This window comes from Coloeus monedula, assembly GCF_965178545.1.
Source record: "Coloeus monedula genome assembly, chromosome: 6".
Classification (NCBI taxonomy): Eukaryota; Metazoa; Chordata; class Aves; order Passeriformes; family Corvidae; genus Coloeus; species Coloeus monedula.
Window position 1 is genome coordinate 25780952 of NC_138786.1, and position 19522 is coordinate 25800473.

Below are 19522 nucleotides of genomic sequence, written 5' to 3' on the forward strand. Positions count from 1 at the left end.
TTTCATGGTCTTTCTGAATTGGAAATAGGGTTCCAACATATTTCTTGTATTAAATGCAGTATTTTCTTGCACAGTAGTACCTTTGGGATGTCTGTACTCTTGGTCTAACTTAGTATGTTGTGCATACTTTTTTGTTCCTGTTATGACATTGAAACAAAGCAGTTATTTATGCAACAGAGAGCAGAGGTTGGGAAGAAAGTGTATGCTCTGATGGTAGGAAAGAAATCTGTGGCAATACCAATGCCTTCTGGACAACCCCTGTATCTGCAAAGATACACCATGGATAATTTTACTGTAACCTATGTCTAGATTTTTTCATTTATTTCATTATTTCATGGGGCCGTAATTTGTAATGAATGAGTTAATGGATTATAATTTGATTTATAATTTAAACTTCTAATCCTATATACTGAAAGACAGCCTATCATTTCAATGGCTTGCATATTCCTGTACGGTATTTTTAAGTATCAGCAAGGTTACCAGAAGCTTGATTTTAGATCCCAGTTATACTTACCATGAGTTTAAAATGTCTTAGTCATGGACTACTTGGTGAGAAGAAGGCAATCATTTCATTAGTTACTTGAACACTGTATTTGTATTCCTTGTCAGCTCTTATTTTTCAAACCGTCAGTAGTTATAACACAGTTGCTTATACTGGGAATGATTGGTGTTCTGTAGGAATCTTTACAGCTCTTCTCACGTGCAAACTGAATTCTGAGGACTTTATATATTTCTGAGATCCATTGTTTTCTAACCTGAATGTTTTATTTCGCAAGAAATCCAAAGTAAGCGACAAGAGAGGAAAAGAAGAACAACAGCAAATCCAGTGTACAGTGGAGCCGTTTTTGAGCCTGAGGTATTAATATTTTGCTGGGGGATGCTGGTATTCCTATTCTGATCTTGACTGTCTTTCTAATATCTTACTACCTTCTAAGCTTTCTGAGTTGTAACTTGAAAGGCAAGCTATCATTTATAGTTCAAAAAGCCATTGCAATGACATGACCCTCAGATTTTTAAATAGTAAATACATTGGGGTGTTCTTCTAGTACTTACATCTTTTTCTGCCTTCTCCTTTCTAAAGCTGACGTCAAATGGCAGTGTGTGTTGGTCAGCTTATGTATCAGCCTGAAGCAGTTCGGATGTCAGAAGCAGTGTAAAAAAGCTAACCTTTCTGAAGGTGTGCTTCAGAAAACACAAAAGCCAGTAATCTCACTTAGTACTTACTGTGCTGTTCCTCAGCTACTTCATGCAGTTATTGCCAGAAATGTTCCCCAACAGAAACTGTTCCATTCTTCCCTGCAGCGCAAGAAGAGTACAGTGACGTACCTGAACAGCACAATGCATCCCGGGACACGTAAAAGAGGTGAGGTATACCCAGACCATCTCCCCGCCCAATGCCTCTTCTTCCACATTGCATTTGTAGCCCCCATGTTGATTTGAAGAGGAAAACAAGAAGGGCTCTACAGTACTTCATTTGCCCAGTAAATTTCCATGGTAGGCAAAGACCATGACTTCTAGGGATTAGCATAGCAAGTTCTATAAGGCAGCTCAGTGTTTCATTTCAGTTTCATTCTCAAAAAAAAACCAAACAAAAACCACCCAATTTGCTAGATATTCACTAGAAATGTAAGATGTTTGAACATCGTTTGGTGATATGAAGCTGCTGTCAAGACCCCCTTGTTAATGACTAGATTGTATTGTTACTGTCAAGAAGACAGTGGTTATGGAAAAAGTATCTGTGCCCTGAATAGGAGAGGAAACTTAGTGTCACAAAAGCCTTGTTCCCCACTGGGAGTAGTGATGGGTCCTTCAAAATAACTTACCTTGAGCAAGAAAAGCTATTGTGCTCATACTAAGCACTTTAACTGCAACCAGAGTGCCACTTGTCCTAAAATGAGAGATGATCTTATGCACTATTATTCAGAAGAAATCCTTCTGTAGAACAGGTAAAATTTTAAGGCTTAGATTATGGTGAAGCAGAAGAGCATGGGAGAAAATGTGATGCCATTATTTGTACATGGCATTGACCACACCTATCTGACAATCTTTACCTAATTTTTGATGATTTTCTGCAGTCCTTAAAGACTCCTAATACCTTCTCTATTCCTAAGTTTTCTGTCTAAAAAAAGTAATCAATCAGATTAAAAATAAACCAGTCCCACCTAGCACTGACCAGTTCCACTATCTTTTGGGGGTTTTGGCTGCAAGATGAAATATTAATTTGTCATGTTCTCTTCTTGATACATGTTTTCAGTCCTCTGCAGCTATGCTGTTTTTAAATAAAAGACATGTCTCTACTGCTATCCCCTAATAACATTAAATGCATTTTTAAAAATTATATTATGTAGATTTTAAATAGGGTTTTTGCATTTATTCTGTGGATAAGTAAATGTTCCTTCTGCTAGTAATGATTTCTTAATTTTATTTTAGACCTTATTGTGAACAATTACTTTATCAATGAAAATGATTGCATGCATTTGTACTTGATACTCTCTTAGCCTGTTTTTGCAACTGACTATTATACTTTCTGGTTTTTTCCTCACACCCTGTTGTGAGCCTTTACATTGCATCAGCACCAAATTAGTAGCACATGTTTTCAATTGACAAAAGATTTGAAAGTATACATTTTTTTTGTAATTTAATACAGCAGTATATTGAGTGAAAAGCTTTTGTAAGCATGTGCCCTTGAGAGCTTTAGTTTAATTATAGATGGTGCTGAACATGTCAGAAATTTCACCCATGGACATCACTAGCAGAAATCCATTTCCAAGGACATACTTAGTTCTGGAACATATCCAGACCTTAAATGCAAGGTTTAGCATGTTAATAGGTATAGGCTGACAATCTGTAAACATAAGATCTAGGGAATTATTCCTAGATCCTAACTCCTTTATGTTTACATATCCATAAATTACCCTGGAGAAGGAAGGCAGAAATGATGGTTGCATACTGGGTTTTTTGCTGTCTTGCTTTGCATTCATAATTTTATAAGAATTGTTATGAAGACATTTTGCACATCTGCTAATCTAAAGCAGTATCTAGGAACTGTGCATAATCACACGTACTTGGCTGAGAAAGTCTAAGAAAGAGCACAGAATTTGGAGTGGGTTACAGTAGAAGACCAGTGGTAGGTTAAAACTGATAGTAGTTATGGGTCAGACAACAATTAGGTAGCCTAATTTTAAAAATGTACCAGTAGGGTGGAAAGTGCTGATCTGTGAACTAACAGGTTTAAAAAATGGGAAGAGAAGCAGGGGGGTGGTGAGTGTTGGCCTCTGATAAAGGACTTAACCTTTGTGTAGATTTATGCTGGCACTAGAAAGATAGGGAGGTGTGGGATAACAGCAGAAAGGATTTAATAGTAGTTATTGTAGCTTCTGTGGAGCTTTGATGCCAGCATGTTTTCCCTAAAAACTGAATAGCCTCATTTCTAGGAGTAGCACCTGTCCCCATGCTGCTTTTTTGGGAATGATTCTTTGACCCTCTACAGAGCTTATTTCTATTTCCTTCTGAAATACATCTTTTAAATGTTCTTTCCTTGCAAAATTCTACTTAAAGATTTCTAAAAAATGTTTAAATCTTTGCTTCTGTCCTTCCACTTGTAACTTTTATATTAACTTCCTCTCTGTGCTACATCATTTCCTTTTTCACGCTAGCCAATGAGGACCACTGGCCAAAGGTATGTAAGATCATTTTTCCTTTTTTTTTTTTCGTTTGTGTTCCCTGTTGTTAATATGTAGGTCGTCCACCTAAATACAACACGGTGTTGGGGTTCGGGGCTTTGGCCCCCACGTCCCCTCTGTCCAGTTATCCTGACTCCCCTGAAAATGAAAAGACAGAGACCACATTTACTTTTCCCGCAGCTGTTCAGCCTGTGTCCCTGCCTAGCCCCAGCTCCACAGACGTAAGTAACTCTTGGGGAGGGGGTTACTTTTAGAAAGTTATGCAAAACAGACACAAGGAAAATCATTGCAGATTTTGTTTCTTTAATCTCATTCATCATTTGTCCTGATTCAGTGCAGTGAAACAGTCCAGCATTTTTTAAACACCGTTCCCTTTTTCCTCCTGCACCTATGTTGTTATCCTGTAGAGATTTTATTTATAACTCCTCCAGTGGATTGAAACATTGGGAGGCACCAGGCATGCTAGATGAGCTCATTTCCTTTGTGTAGTGTCTGAGATCTTGTCTGACTGAATCGAATCTGTCATCCATGAAAAAGGGCCGGGGGGTGGCGGGAGGGGAAGAGGAGAATGAAAAGTATTAGTTACAGGCCATAATAACAAAAAGTTGTGTTTCTGTAATGAGAGAAGGATGGAAACTGCTTCGTCATGCAGAACAGTCAGGAGCAGCATTTGCAGCACTGATTTGGCAGAAAGTGTGTTGTGACTGTTCGGTGGGGGTAAAACAGTTCTCAGGAGCTGGAGTGTGCTTTCATTTAAGTGCTTGCTTTTTAAAGACTGGTATTTACAGGGCACAGCTTAAGAATCAAAAGGTGCTTGCTTATTTCTTCATGCCAGTGCTACAAACTCCTTCAGCAGTCCTTCTTTTAGAAAAGACATTGTCACATATACTTGAAGCCCCACCATTTGAAATGGCCTTTAAGGAAAAGTTGGTTGTTTTATTTTCATCTGTATAGTTGCACCACTATGAGAACATAGACTGAGAAGAGACCAACTGACCACATAGAACAGGGAATAGAAGCCAGTTCCTTGCCACTGTATTTGTTCTGCAGAGGTAACAGGAATAGAAGTAGTACAAGTGTGTGTCTGAAGCACTGAAATAAATAGATGCAATTCTGATACCCAGGGAATATGCATGTGGAATCACAAGGTTCTCTTTTATATAATCATTTTTGAGAGCAGGATAGCGCTTAACTGCAAAACCCCTTTCCTGATGGCTTAATGAATGGGACTGTGGGACAGCCCCTCATGGATAAGCTGGGACAGCTCCATCTCTGGGGACTTTTAAAAATAAGCTGTACAGATAACTTGCAAATATGCTGAAGAGCACATATTTTACATTGGCCCCAAGAGAAGGACTGGATAATGTGGTGGGGGTCTTTTCCATCTCTGATGTGTGTATACTGCTGAGTCGTCTTCTACTGTGTAAGAGCTCTCAAAAGAGCACGATGAGTTGTTGCCCTATTTTCTGCAGTGCCTGATGGCAGCAAGCTAAATCAAGAATAAATTTCTGTACCATTCAAATCTAGTTCTGAATGCCCTTAATTTTCTGAATTAGGATTGTATTAAGGCCTAGGTTCTGGATTGCTTTAATATACATTAATTAATGAAAATTGAAGTGATTTAAAGGAGACAATGGAAGATTACCTAACAGGTAACAAACATTCTGTTTTACCTGAACATACCATAATACAGAACAGTAACATTCTTTCCCCTATAAAATCATATATAAATCCCTTTTAACATTTCCAGACAAGGCATTTTGTTTACACATATGCGACAGAACTAATATTTTTAAAGAGCTTGATTTTTCTTAAGAATTTTATACCAAAGTCACATTCAACACATATTCACTTTCAATTGGGCTAATTTGGTAGAATTTTCAGAAATACTTGGTATTGAATTCCATTTAATATAAAATACGTGTGAAAGTAGAAAATATATTTCAAAGTGCTCATAAATTTTTTAAAATTTAAAATAAACTATGAAACAAAATCTGAATCTTCAGAGACAGCAAAATATCAGAAAAGAGGTAAATATCTGTTCTTCATCACATCTTATAGTTCTTGCTAATTGTAAAGAAAGGAATGGTTTCCAGTCACCATCATAAGATGGAGGGTGTTCTTCTTTTAATATGTTTTCATAAGATTGCTGTATAAGCTTGTGCACTCACATCCCTTTTTTGTGATTTGGTTTTCTCTATTTATATATTTGTCATGCTGCATGCTTTTCCTGTCTGAGTTTTGAGAACTTAGCAATACTTTTAAAATCTTTAACATCCTTGGCTGGAAAACTGCAATACAGTGCTGGAAAAGTACTCTGTATTTAAACAGCAGTAGTACGAGTTATGCTGGTGGTGAAGACAAAGAGGAGGATTAGTTCTTTGACATTTAAGGACCTTGCAACTCAAATCAATGGAGAATACACTATCCACTGAAATGCTCAGGCCACAGTTTATGCCAGGTGCTACCACTGAGGACAGCTATCCTGCCTGTCACCAGCAGTCTTTTCTCATCCCTTAAATGCCTCATGTGTCCTGTGTTTTTTCAGCACAGACTTATCTGAGGCCACGTAGTGATCTGTATCGGGGAACTGACATAGCTAAAAATTCTTAGTCTTAGCCCTAATCCAGTTAATTTTATAGACACAAATATTCTTGTGCCAGCTTCATGCAGGGTGAAATGAATAGGCATACAGAGAAATCAGGAGAAATCAGGATCACTTCTTTTGGCAGTGAGGCCAGACCATGTCATGTTGTAGAGTGTCTACACTGTTAGCAGATGATGTGAATGTAGAAAAGCCTCTTTATTCTAGATAGGACAGAAAATGTTTTCTGTAGTTACAGACTCTGATTTGGAACTTTTGAACACTTAAAAAGGAAAACACAAGTGCATGCCTAAGGAAAGGGCTATTTCAGAAGTCTCAATTAAAATAATTGAGCAGTTCATCAGACAGATAAAGAAAAAAACTGCAGCTTTGCCTATCTTTAAAATGTTTTTACATTAAGGGTCTAATTCCTATAGGCTTTAGAATGGAAATTTGATTTAGCACTTGAGTAATCTATGTGTTTAGCCACCCTATGAAAATTGCAAATCAGGCCAAGCACTTGACATCAGGCACAGTGGACCAGAACAGCCTTCTTGAATTTCTCCTGAAATGTTACTCTCTGAATGACAGGGAGAAATTTTGAAAGGAGGATGAAGCAGAAACTTAAGATGGTTTTGGTGATAACAGTGGAGGGGTAGAAAGTAGGACTAGAACCTGGGAAAAGGAAGGAAATAATGCAGTAGGCAGGATTGAACAAAACCTCTTTTTTTTTCCTCTCTCTCTCGCCTTTTTTTTTCTTCTATTCGGCAATTGTCTATGAGCCGCTTGGTTATGTGTTGTTCTCCCTCATGCAGTAGTGGCATATTCACCTGGAAGATGGCAATTGCCTTTGAAGGTCAATTACTCAGCAGTAAAAATTGTGCAAAAATCTCCATTTTAGTGATGATTCAAGTCTTTGGTCACAAAATGCCTTTTTTATTAGTAAACACATCAAAACAGTGTTTCAATTGAAAGGAGCATTGTAGAACGTTCAGATTGCAAAGTAAAGCCTATAAAAGTTAGGAAATGCCAGAATTAGTATTGCTTCTGATAATTTAATTCACTTACATCATACACTATGATCATCTTTATTTATATGGTCATGAACAATTCCTGTTGCAGAATATTTAGTTTTCCCATGTTATTCCAGTGAAGTGTATATATAAGTATAGATATTACATACCCAAGCACAAAATACATTTGATACTGTATTATTCAGTTCTGTTGCCTAAAGCCAGGCCCTGCTGCTCTAGACACTTTATCAAAATAAAGAAAACTGTTAGCTGTCCAGAAAGCTTAAATTTATTTTCCTGGTCCCTTGTGAAGAGGAAGTAGAGCAGAAAGTGACATTAAATCACCTTTTATGGTATCTGTTCTGAAATTATTCTTCAGTCACTTCAGCCTGTAGCATGTCAGAGCAGCCTCAGTGAGCTCTGCTCTAGCCTAAGTTGGCTGGCTGTAGCCTACACAAAGCTGCTTCAGAAGCTTAGGTTAAGTGGGGTGCATGTCACAACACCAAATCCAGCCCCCCCTTAATGCATATATTTATTAACTAAATAATAGTAAGACCTGGGGCATTTCTTTGGAATCAAACACTGGCTGGAATTTTGATAAGGATGGTTGTTAATGCTGAGAAAATGCCCTGAATTTTGCATTACCAAAAATAGAACTGTGAAATTTGTGCATGTGTGTTGTCATCTCCATGCATTCAGCTACACTGCACACTGGTCACCTGTATCACTACAGGCTTTGCAGTATTCAGCTGAATTTGGTATATTCTGGGTCTAAATTTTTACATGTCTCCCCGTCAAAAAAAACAGCATGTCTCTTTTGTAGGTCTCTTTCTGCAGGGTATGAGACATAACAGGTTTGGTTTTCATCACACCAGTAATTTTGCACTTTGTTACCAAGAGCCATTGTGTAGTCTGTGGCAACTAAAGCATCTTAAGATACATAAGTCTCTAGAACAGAATTTTTTTTCTAAAATGAGAGAATTCCCCTCTTAAACTTTTCCTTATCTTGAAGAGGATTTTATTTTAGCTTATATGACATCTCTTACCTGCTGCCTTTTCCTTGTATTCAGAGAATGCATGATAGAGGGAAAGAAGTTCTTCCAAGCCTGGTTACAACACATCACTTCACAAGAAGCATGAAATGTCACTCATTTAGATCTTCATTGAACACTGAGGAACTCTTTGGTGTTAAAGGATGAAGTACTACTATAACTCAGCTCTCAACAGTCCCTGGGAGTTATGGATCCGAAACATGGCACTGAAAATTCACTAAAGATTGATCCTTTACAAAACATGAAATCAGTGTTAGCCTTGGGAATTAAGAGTAGCCTTCCCTTTGAAGAAGGGCCTCAGCAGCAGTAGAGCTGGGAAGTAGAAACCTGAGCAGATTGCTTGTGTGTCATTCTTTTTACATGTGTATTATGATATCCATAGTGGAGATTACTGTAATTTTTCCTGCCTGACACCTTAATGCGTGAGTGCATGGCCAAATCTGCTATCCCTCCAAACTGATGGAAATTATTTGCACACGTGAATAGTTGATCTGTGCCAAAACAAAACCTTGCATACGTTGATATTTCATACAGGGGAGTGTGTACCCACAGTTCTACTCAACACACACATCTTAAAATTGCAGTCTTGCAGATCTGGGGGGAATGTGTGAAACTTCATTATAAGTCAGTGACAAGTGTGTACTTCAGACGCCAGATGGGGCCTTGAATATGTAGAGTTGCCAGGATAGCCCCGTGGTCAGAGGAGAGGGTGGGCTGCCCCTTGCTTCCTCTATGAATGCCGAGCCGTCTTTCTATCATGCCTCTTTGTTCAAATATCCGAAAATCAAATCAAAACAGTAGAAGAGAGAAAGAAGAAAAAGAAACAAAAATCAGACCTACCTTTTGGGGATGCTAATGGCTGTAGGAAAGATTTCTCTCTGATGGAAAGGCAATAGTAACTAAACCTAGTTGTTTTAAAAGGCACAGCCAGTCATGTTTTCAATTCTTTCTTTAAAAAAAAAAGTTAGAAAATCTCTCTTGTTATTTTTTTTATCCTGGCTCTCAGTCTGTGTTAGTGATGAAACAATCCACTCTCTATAGAGAATAAGAAAGTTTTGAGTCACGGCTGTTTTGATGCTACTTGAGGTAGCCCAAGTGAAGTAAAAAGAATTGTCTCAGAACATAATTCATTCTATTCTTTTTCATTTAGAAGCACAACACCTTTTCCTTACGGTTTCATTTTTAAAGGTGACCTAAATATTTGACAGTGTTCTTTTAAGTCACTCAGTTCTTACATACTATTACTGGCAAGAGACAGCCTAATCAGCATTCCTGGAGTGGAGTTGGGCTTACATCCAAAAATCAGGAGGGTTAAGGAAGTGGGTAGCTCATCACTTCAGGCAAATAAAAAGATCAGGGTAAAGAGGGAATCTTGAAGAAAGGCTATGGGGTAGCAGTTGTTAAGAAAAGCTATGGTAATAAGTGTTTGCTGTACCATTTTGCCTTGGGAGGACAGAGAGAGTGTTTGGGAGGACAGATGTCAGTGTTTCTGACATCTGGCATGGTTTTCCTGTTTCACAGTCTAAAAAAGGCTTGACCTTTTGGAATCCCCTTAGAAACAGTTAGTGCTGTAAACTTTGAATTCAACTAAGATGTAGATATCAAAGGCCAAAGTTCACTTTTTGCCTTCTCTCTCTTGTGTTCTCTCACCCAAACCCTTTCCCCTCAATTTTGTAGGGTGATATCCATGAGGATTTTTGCAGCGTTTGCAGAAAAAGCGGGCAGTTGCTGATGTGTGACACGTGTTCACGTGTTTATCACCTGGATTGTCTGGACCCGCCTCTGAAAACCATTCCCAAGGGCATGTGGATCTGTCCCAAATGTCAAGACCAGGTATTGTTTGACAGACAGGGAGTTATGTACAATGCATGTGAGGACTTTTTGGTGTTCAAGAAAATAACCAGATTGCTTGGGTTACTTAGGCCAAGACAGCCTGACACTGAACAAATCTATTTGATGTGCAATAAGGCTTGTGTGAATTTCATTGAATTATTACCTCTGTTGGAATGTGTGCTAATACAAAACTGTCGGGTCTTGCTTCCAAATTTGGGGTCTTTATTTGTTACCCTTATGTTTTTACTCTTTTTCTGGATCAAAGTATAGAGACTTTTGGGAAAGATTATCTACAACCCATAGAAATTCTGCTGTTCATTTTAAGCTCATTGTTTCTTCAAAAGTTATTAGTATATTCTTCTGGACAAATAAATAAAACATTTGCACAAGCCTACCTCAAAAGATAGAACAAATATAAGCCCTTGTTTGCTTATATAAATCAAACATCAGAAAGGTTGTCTTCAGTGATCTCTTTAATAATATCATCCACCATCAGTATAATGAGTATAAGAGAACAGTTTCATGGTTCTTCCTTCCAGATCACTCTCTGAAAATGCACAATTGAAATGAGCAGGTCTTATTTTAATATTTTGTTGATAATTGCATTGCGATTACAAGATAAAGAAGTAAACTATTGTATTCCTAACCCTTCCATGGAGCTCCAGAAGTTGCAAAGGATTGCTGATAATAGGCAGGCTGAAGCTGCGTCCTGTCTAATGCAGTACATTGCTTGGTCACCTGCATGGCCTTTGGTGTGCCAGGTGGTAACATAAGGAAACAGCCTGACCTACGATGTGCTGCTCAGAAGAATGAAAATGCAAAGCTCAAGTGACTTGGTCAGTAGTTGCCAGAGAGGAGGGAGCATTATGACTTGGGTGCTCCTGCTCTTGCCTACTCTCATTTTATCCCTCCTCTTCATGTTTCTGTGATAGCTTCCAACAAAATTAGGGAGGAAATTTGAGTAACCTCACTGTAAACTGACCAAGTCTTCTGTCTTCTGAGACACCACGCTGATCATGTCCTAAAAATATGTCTCTTTCCTCTGAAAGTTTGTTAGGAAGCAAAATGTAGGAAGCATCCGAAAGACATAAATGGTGCTTACTCTTATAAAGAGACTTTGACAAGTCTATTAAGATGATTCTGATAAGAAGGGGTGATAGGACAATTTAATGTTTTACTAGCCAGGAAGTGTGATGTTTGAATGTATGGTGTGGAGACTAGGCTGCAGCATGAAAAATTTTTTCCCAGAAAAACTAAGATCAGCAATTTGTCTGAACCATGAAGTAATGTTTATATCTCCTGGCAAGTTTTGAGTTCAGATATATTATCTTTTCATTCCTCTTTTAAGTTGTTCAGTATCATTAGTAGACTTTATTTGTGGCTATGGAGGGAATTTAAGAAAATGCTGACGTTTGTAAGAAATAGGCTTGCTTTGTAGGAGCCACAATACAGTTGTGAATAATTCACTCTGTTAAATCTCAGATCAGGTCTGTGAAGCTTCATGTTAACAGGGCTGAGGCTAATGATAGCCATGAAAGAAAACCCTCAGTCTTTCCCTCTTTCTCTCTCTCCCCTTTTTGCTTTCTCTGAGGCAGGTTTTTTACCAGCTAAATCTCTATGAAAATTTTCTTTCAGATGCTAAAGAAGGAAGAAGCAATCCCATGGCCAGGAACTTTAGCAATTGTTCATTCGTATATTGCATATAAAGCAGGTAAGAAAATTATGAACACTTTTCTTTCACTTTTAATAATGGAAGATGTTATTTTGGGAGTGGGATAGAATGGTACTTCCTTTACAAAAGGAAATTTTGTCATACTAAAGGAAATAACCTTAATTACTAGTGAAGTGAAAATAGCAGTCTAAATATTTCTTAAGCTTGTCATGCTTGTGTCTGTAGATAAAATTTTGGGGGTGATTCAGTGCACAAGTTGTTAAGCATTGATTTAAATATAATTCCCCTCTTTATATGAAGCAGTGTAGACCTTCTATCCACTGTTGTAAGAGAAATATTTTAAATATTCTGTTTAATACTCTGTTTTGCAGCAAAAGAAGAGGAAAAACAGAAACTACTTAAATGGAGTTCAGATTTAAAACAGGAAAGAGAACAACTAGAGCAGAAGGTCAAACAGCTCAGCAATTCTATAACAGTGAGTATTGTCCTCCCAAATAACCCTTCACCTGTGTTCTGGTGCCACAAGGCAGGGAGAAAACTATGATAGAGTGACTCCATATGCCAGACCTGTCATCCACTGGATTTATTTAGAATTGAGTGAGCGCTTTCTGTTGCTTTTTAGGACTTTGGGAAGCAGGAATGAAATAAAGGCAACATACACTTATATTGAGTCTCTTACACATGATCCATGCTGAACATGTAGGTAGACATACGGTGACATATAATATCAGCAGGTGACAAAAGTGACCCAGAGCGTTTTTGTCTGTGGGCAGTAGATTGAGTCCAATTCTCTAGTGGCTCACTTAAACAGGAATGGTTGGGCCTCTGTGTGTAGTGAGAGTTACAGCCTTGGTGCACTCTCCAGACCTTTCTGATGCAAAAGTGACCATTTACTCACGACTGGCTCTCAGGACCTTGATGTGTTGCCTTGGCAGTCAGCAGCTGGACACTGCACATACTTCAAACCAGAAACTATAGTTTCCACCTTAGTTTATTGCAGCAATTGGAATATACATATTAATTTGGTCACTCTTCTCACCTTAATATGCAAATCAGTCTCTTGAGTTGCCAGTGTAAAGTTTAAGCCCCTCATTGGTGCAGCCCTAGTCAGTATTACATAATGAAAAAAAGCAGAATCTGCTGTGTGGCAACATCTGTAAGGCTGCGTTCATAATTGCAGACTTTTCTTTTTAGATACAGATGCACTTTCCAGGCTGCCTGCCTTTGCCTATTAGAGCAAAAGTGTCCCATGTTTACAGACCACTCAGTGCTGTGAATACAAATAGAATGATTGTGAGGTGCTGGTTGGCAGTCCTGGAGATTGTCACCTTCTGGTTAGCAGTAGCTGGGTGTAACCTGAGCAGCAGTAGACAACTCACACTGTTTCTCAGCGATGTACCCAGGCAGATGCAAGCCCTTAACATGAGGGATTGGCGGTGGGCAAGGAGAATGTTTATACATATATTGGACCTGTCCAAAACAGGCACATTAGGTCTGGATTTTGTAGTGCTATTGTGATGCCATGAGCTGCCTGTGAAAGTAGTAAAGCTAAAACCAACAGTGTCTGGAGATCAGCATGGATAAAAGATTTAAACAGTGTAGGAAGGTTGCCATCTTCATGTAAAAACCTGAGTGTAACAGACATAGTTACTGTTTCCTCATTTTTGTGAGTTTCAAATATACATATAAGCAGTTTTTCACTCTTGAAACATCATTTGTGGGCTTTTTTTAAAAGTCTTACCCTGGCTCTTAGCTGATGAGCTGGCTATGTTACTACCACTTCTAAGAGAATGAAGTGGCCACAAAATAAGATTTTCAAGTGAAGAGGAGTTTGGTTTCCTTTTCAAGTGCCCTTTTACTTATTGAGAGAAGGAAGTGATGTTCCTGCTAAAATGTATGTGAAAGCAAAGGCTGTATCCCATTAATGGTTTGCACACACACTGTCAGCAGTCAGCTGCAGTGGGATGCCTGAGCTTGCAGATCTGAGCTAAAGAAATTTCAGTAATGTAATACTAATAGAAAAAGTAGTAAGAACATACACTTGAAAGTTTTCCTTCAAAAGAAACACAAAAGGATAGAGCTGTCTGTGTTCATTTGCACACCTTGGAATGAAAGGGAGCGATACCAGGTGACAGCTATGTCTTGGAAATTTATTTCCTCAGCCTGCAAATGTGAATTCTCCTGTGAACACAGCCTAGAGACTCTTTTTCTTCTAGGTTGGAAAAGTGAAACTGCAGCTGCAGTCTTTTCTGGGTACTTACATTTAGATCTGTGAACATCATATTCCTTCTCTTACCTCCTTTCATTCACGAGCTTGAACTTATTACTGCTTTTCTGTTTTGCTGTAGAAATGCATGGAAATGAAGAATACCATCCTTGCAAAACAGAAGGAGATGCACAGCTCCTTGGAGAAGGTAAAACAGCTGATCCGCCTCATCCAAGGCATCGACCTTTCAAAACCCATAAACTCTGAGGTCAATTCAGTAGCCATCTCCAACGGCATGGACTCCACTAACAATACTAATGCTGCCACCTCCACCTTAGCCCCCTCCCCTTCCCAGAGCTGCATGGTGAACTGTAACAAGGGCGATGAGACTAAATAACACAGTGAAGTTAAGAAGGAGCCAAGGGAGGTGGCGGCGAGGAGAAAGAGCAAAATAAAGAAACTCTAGAAAAGCAAAACTGGATTTCTTCTGGAAAGTGCAGAATTCTTTAGTTCTTTGGTTCCAGAGAGAGCGTGAAGATGCTTGTGCCAGGCGGCACCGGAGTTTGCCAATTGATCCTTCTTATTCTGTGTGTACATGCGAAGTTTGGATCATGTTACATGAATAGTGCCAGCTGGGGGTTCTTTGCCAGCACCATGCCAAGTGAAATAATATATTTACTCTCTCTATATTTTACACCAGTGTGTGCCTGCAGCAGCCTCCACAGCCACTATAGGTTTGTTTTATTTTTGTTTGGGGTGAGGAGCAGGGATAAGGGAGGAGAGCAGGTTTCAAGTTCCTATTTGCAGAACAGTTTGTTTAGCTAGGGGAAAACAAAAACAAGTCCAAAGAGCCTATGGGCTTTTCCTGTTTCTAAACTCTCAGTACTATTAAACCAAAAAACCAGAAATATAAATTATCAAATCCCAGTGCCCAGAAGGGACAAGTCTATCAAATAAGCAGTATTTACTATTGTTTAGACAGGAGATGTACAAAAGGAAAGGAGATGGACTTTTCACTGAGTAACCAGCACATAGAATCATAGAATATGCTGAGTTTGAAGGGACCCATCAGGATCATCGAGTCCAGCTCCTGGCCCTACGCAGGACACCCCAAGAATCACACCATGTGCCTGAGAGCCTGTGGGTCCTCACACTCATCCAGAAAGTCTGTGTTGGGAATGGGAAAATAGAGGGCCAGAATCCAGGGTCAGCTTGGAGCACTGGATGGAGGTGTCCCAAGAGAAAATGTGCATCAATTACTTGAAAATGAGATTCCATCCCTTTTCTGTATTTATAAACAACAAAGGTATCCTGAACAAAGTAGCACATAACCCAGATGTGTGAACTCAACAGAGAAATGTCCTTTTCTTTCACTTCCTTTCTCTTCTTTTGGTAACAAGAACTAAATAAGGAATAGAAAAGCTGTTTTTCAGGCTGACAGTCTAATTAAAGAGGTAGATGGGACCTTGCATGGTATAGATTAGAAGTAATAGTGTCAGTGAGATACAGTGAGTCTTTGTGAGTCCTTGTGTCATCGTTTTGGGCACTGTTTTTTTATGCAAGGGCAAAATCTTTGTATCTGGGGGAAAAAAACCAACTTTTTTAAATTAAAAAGGAAAATAAAAGATATTGAGGTCTTCCTAGTGTTACTTAAAATAAGATCAAGGTAAGAAACATTGTAAAAAAAATTACAAAAGTGCTATTTGTTTCCTAAACAAGTGATTTCTATTAAAAAGGTGTCAGAACTGGAGAAAATGCTGTGTACTTAGAATTTTTTAACACAGACTTTGCTTATTTATGATGACATTCTGCTGTGTTTGTGTTCTAAAATCTAATGGGACAGTTTCCATAGGTTATACCATATATCCACTGGCTAAAGTCTAAAGAGAATCAAATCCTACAGTGCTGGATCTCACCCCACCTGGAGGATCTCCCAGGCTTGTCTCTGCTGTTACCATCTCTCTCCCATTCTTCCATGTGTTTGTAACCCAGAGAAAAGCAGCTGGCAGTGTGCTTGTTTAAGGCTTTACTAGTTCTGTGCTATAGACTGATTCAAGCTTGAGAAGGAAAGACATTGAGTTGGACTGAAATCGCCCTCCGTTATCTCCTCTTGTTTAAGAAGTTCATCTCTAATGTATAGTCTTTTCACTCTAGACAGCAGAGCCTGCCTTGTGCTTCCTGACTGTGGGGTCTGGCTCAGTTTAGGGTGCTGATTCTGGTCACATCGGGTTGTGTCCCAGAGCTGTCTAGTTTCCCTTGTGCATATACACATTTGGGCAAAGCCCATTTCCACTGGAAGTACTAGGAAAACTCCCTTTGCTTCCAGTGGGAGCAGAGTTGAGCCACTGCACACACGAGGTGAGGCAGTGTCCCCGGTGTGGTGGCCTTGAGAGCATGTGTTGGGTGGCGAGGCAGACCTGCTCAGCTGTTTGTAGTGCAAGATAGAAAAGCTTTGCATTTCAAGGATGCATTTCTGAGCAAGTGAATACTCCAGACACTACAGAGCCTGAGAGGGTTTCTTTGCTGCCCCAGCCAAGTGGGCTTCTCTGGGGTTCTTGGAGCTGTTTTATTCCCTCTCCTTTAGGTTGCCCTTCTGCCCTCTAAGCACTTTTATTCCTTCTGTAGGAGTGTGCACTATTTTCAGCTCTGAGCTCAGAACTGATATCCTGAGTTCTCACATTTGTCTCAGTTGGGAAAGTGACTCTTACACGCACTTCTCAGCTGAACCAGTGATAACCACAACTCTGTCTTTTGATGTTTGAGTTCTGTTCTGGAACTAGCAGAGCTGGAAGGATAAGTTAGCAGAAGTGGCGGGCAAACAGCGTCAAAATGGATCATACTAAACATGTCCTTCCATCAATCCAGTTACCAATGGGGTCATTACCATTGGGCAGCACTAGGCCAGCAATCCATAGCATTTAAACAAAGGACTGTCTGTTTCAAGGGTTGAAGAGAAAAAAACTAACTGAACATGAGCCTTCTATAAATTGTGAGCCATCAGATAACAGCCAGATATTGAGGAGAAACTGCTTTTTGGAACATGTTGATCTTTAGTTGAACACCTGGGTGATTCTTAACATCATCTTCTGAAGCCTCAAGCACTCCTGATAAGAGACCATCTCCAAGGATAGGTGTGCTGAGTCTTTGTGGTTCTCATGCTCTTATTTCTGTGTTAACCTGAGCTCTTTTGGAAGAACTGCACTATTTGGAGGTAGGAGGCTATGCCTGGAGACTTGACAGTCCTTCTGTTTTCTTTGCTGATTCAGGAAAGGATGGAAGTGAAATTCACTAGTAGCCATATTTAAATTTGAGCGCAGTTAACCAGCCAGGAGATGCTAAAACAGCTGTTACTGCTTTCCTGAGGCATCTGCTTGTCCTTAGAATCCAAGTAAATAAGTACAGAATTTTATATCCCTTTTGTTACAGCATTTGTGTTCCAGCCTGTAAAAGGATGCCTTTAGTTAATCATTACTTGGCAGAAAAATGATCTTAGACATTTTGATGCTGCTTAGGTAGTTTTCATTCTCTCTCATTGATCCTGTTTGGATGCTTTTTTTCCTGTCTCTGCAACAGTATCAGCTGATAGGCAAGGAGCATTCCCAGGGCTGCATTGACACTGGCAATGATGCTGCTGTGTAGACACAGTAAATTGGGGTTATCTTTGCCCAATTACCAACATTAGGGTGGAAGGGGAATTGGTGTTCACTAAAGATGGAGGAAAATGGGGTTTTTTTCCTAGCTGCTGTAAGAGGTGCTGAGAGGCAGAAGCCAGGATTCCAACAAGCGGTTCCAATCAAGGACGAATTTAAACACTCTGACAGCTTAAAGCTCAAGCTTGTCTTTTGGGTTTGTATTGGTTTGGGGTTTTTTTCTCATGTAATATTTGAGATAGAATGAGTTTGTACTAAAACTTCTGCTCTTTGGGAAGCTGTCATAATAGCTGTGGTTTTGTATTTCTAAACCATCATCAAGATATTAACTAATTCTTATGTCATTGGTGGGAAACAAGTGGCTTTTACATCTCTGTTATAAGGGAAGAGATGAGACCACAAAGGAATCTCATATCAGAGATGGTCCTGGCTCTCAGCCCAGCGCTAAGGGCTTTAAGAAGTCACCCTGCTCCTTTGCTCAGAAACAGAGCAAGTGTTGCAGAAGTTGCTTTTCCCCTTCTCCTTGCAATCTGTTCCTTAAACAGCTGGAAAGCTGTGCTGTGGTCAGAGTGGGAATGTGACCTGGCTACAAGAATTAGTATCATCATTGGTGTTCCCATTGTCTTTAGAACCAGCAGTGGGTTTAGTGCTGTACAAAACGTAGAGAAAGCAACTTCTAGGGATGATTGGAAGGTAGGGTGAGTAGCGTGGCTGATTCTTCCCAGACATCATTAGCCAGGAGTTACCATGTTGGTAGGAGGAACTAATGTTTTGCATGAGCAAAACAGGGCTTTGTTCTATGTTGCAAGCAAGTTTCTGTCAGTGGGAATATGAATTAAAAGTCTGGAAATTAAAGAGGTGGTAATTTTATGGGCAGATCTATTGGTTTTATTGTTGGCAGAAAAAGAATATTGCACTTTATCTTACTAGGCTTAAGAAAGTAAATCTGTATTCCAAATGTCTAGAAATGTGAAACCTAGTTCTGACCTCCTTGGCTTCAAATCATCTTCCCTGTACTGTTGCAGAGACAGCCCTGAAAAGCAGCATGGTCAGCATTCAGGAGAATCTGGAGTGAAATCTCCTTCTTAGCCTCACCAAGCTGTGGCAGCCCACAATACAGGGAATAAACTCTGAAATTTCTTTCCCATGTGGATACAGCAAAAAACATTTGTGAATTTGCAGTGCACATGTTTCTCTCTCTTCTTTTCCTCAGCTGGGTTGCACCCTGCCCTCTTTGCTTCTGAAGCACTAATGATGAATACATGCTTTTAATGAAATGTGTTTTTTAAATAACATATTAAGATGTTAAACCAAATTCACTCCTTTACTGAGGGCGTCTCCCAGTGAGCTGCTCAGATAACCACCAAAATACTGGTATTATACTTCCTTGTGGACCACCCTCCTTTGGGCAGAGTTCGTTGTGTCTTTTTAGAATTGTTTCGACCTTTCTTCACCTCCTGTTGTCCTCCCTTGGAATTCTGGAGATCCAAGGCAAGTTCAACTTTGCTGGATTACTGCAAAGAGTTTTCTGACAAGTATGTAGGAGTCAGGAACCTGGAGAAAGAGGAAGATGTTTTGTTGTGCAGCTAATTCATTTGGCACTTTGGTTTGCCTGGCCAACAAACTACCTCAGCAAAGGCCATTCCCAAGCACGATGCATTCTGTAGTTTCTGGCATTCAGAAGTCAAAAGGTCCAAAGAACCCTGCAGCAGCCAGCTAGGTGCTGGTCTCTGAGGGCGTGTGATCAAACCTTGCAGTGACATGCTGTTGGATCCTTGTTTTCACTGGTCAGACCTGGACTGGGGAATGACCCAAAAATCAGATGGGAT

At 39.5% G+C, this 19522-nt stretch overlaps 1 protein-coding gene across 5 annotated transcripts in view; it reads left to right on the top strand.

Annotated features, from left to right (window-relative positions):
• Nucleotides 1-14519, top strand: part of PHF21A (PHD finger protein 21A) — a 126526-nt gene extending 112007 nt beyond the window's left edge. For 3 of the 5 annotated variants that reach the window (XM_082284180.1, XM_082284179.1, XM_082284181.1), the window contains 7 exons: nt 777-856; nt 1303-1363; nt 3741-3904; nt 10010-10165; nt 11801-11876; nt 12209-12312; nt 14186-14519. In XM_082284180.1, coding sequence (XP_082140306.1) covers nt 777-856; nt 1303-1363; nt 3741-3904; nt 10010-10165; nt 11801-11876; nt 12209-12312; nt 14186-14440 — 896 coding nt within the window. In that variant the 3' untranslated portion in view covers nt 14441-14519. Of the gene's footprint in view, nt 1-776; nt 857-1302; nt 1364-3656; nt 3680-3740; nt 3905-10009; nt 10166-11800; nt 11877-12208; nt 12313-14185 lie in introns of all 5 variants that reach the window. The other 2 variants (XM_082284182.1, XM_082284183.1) reach the window with 1 other exon arrangement.
• The last annotated feature ends 5003 nt before the right edge of the window (nt 14520-19522 follow it).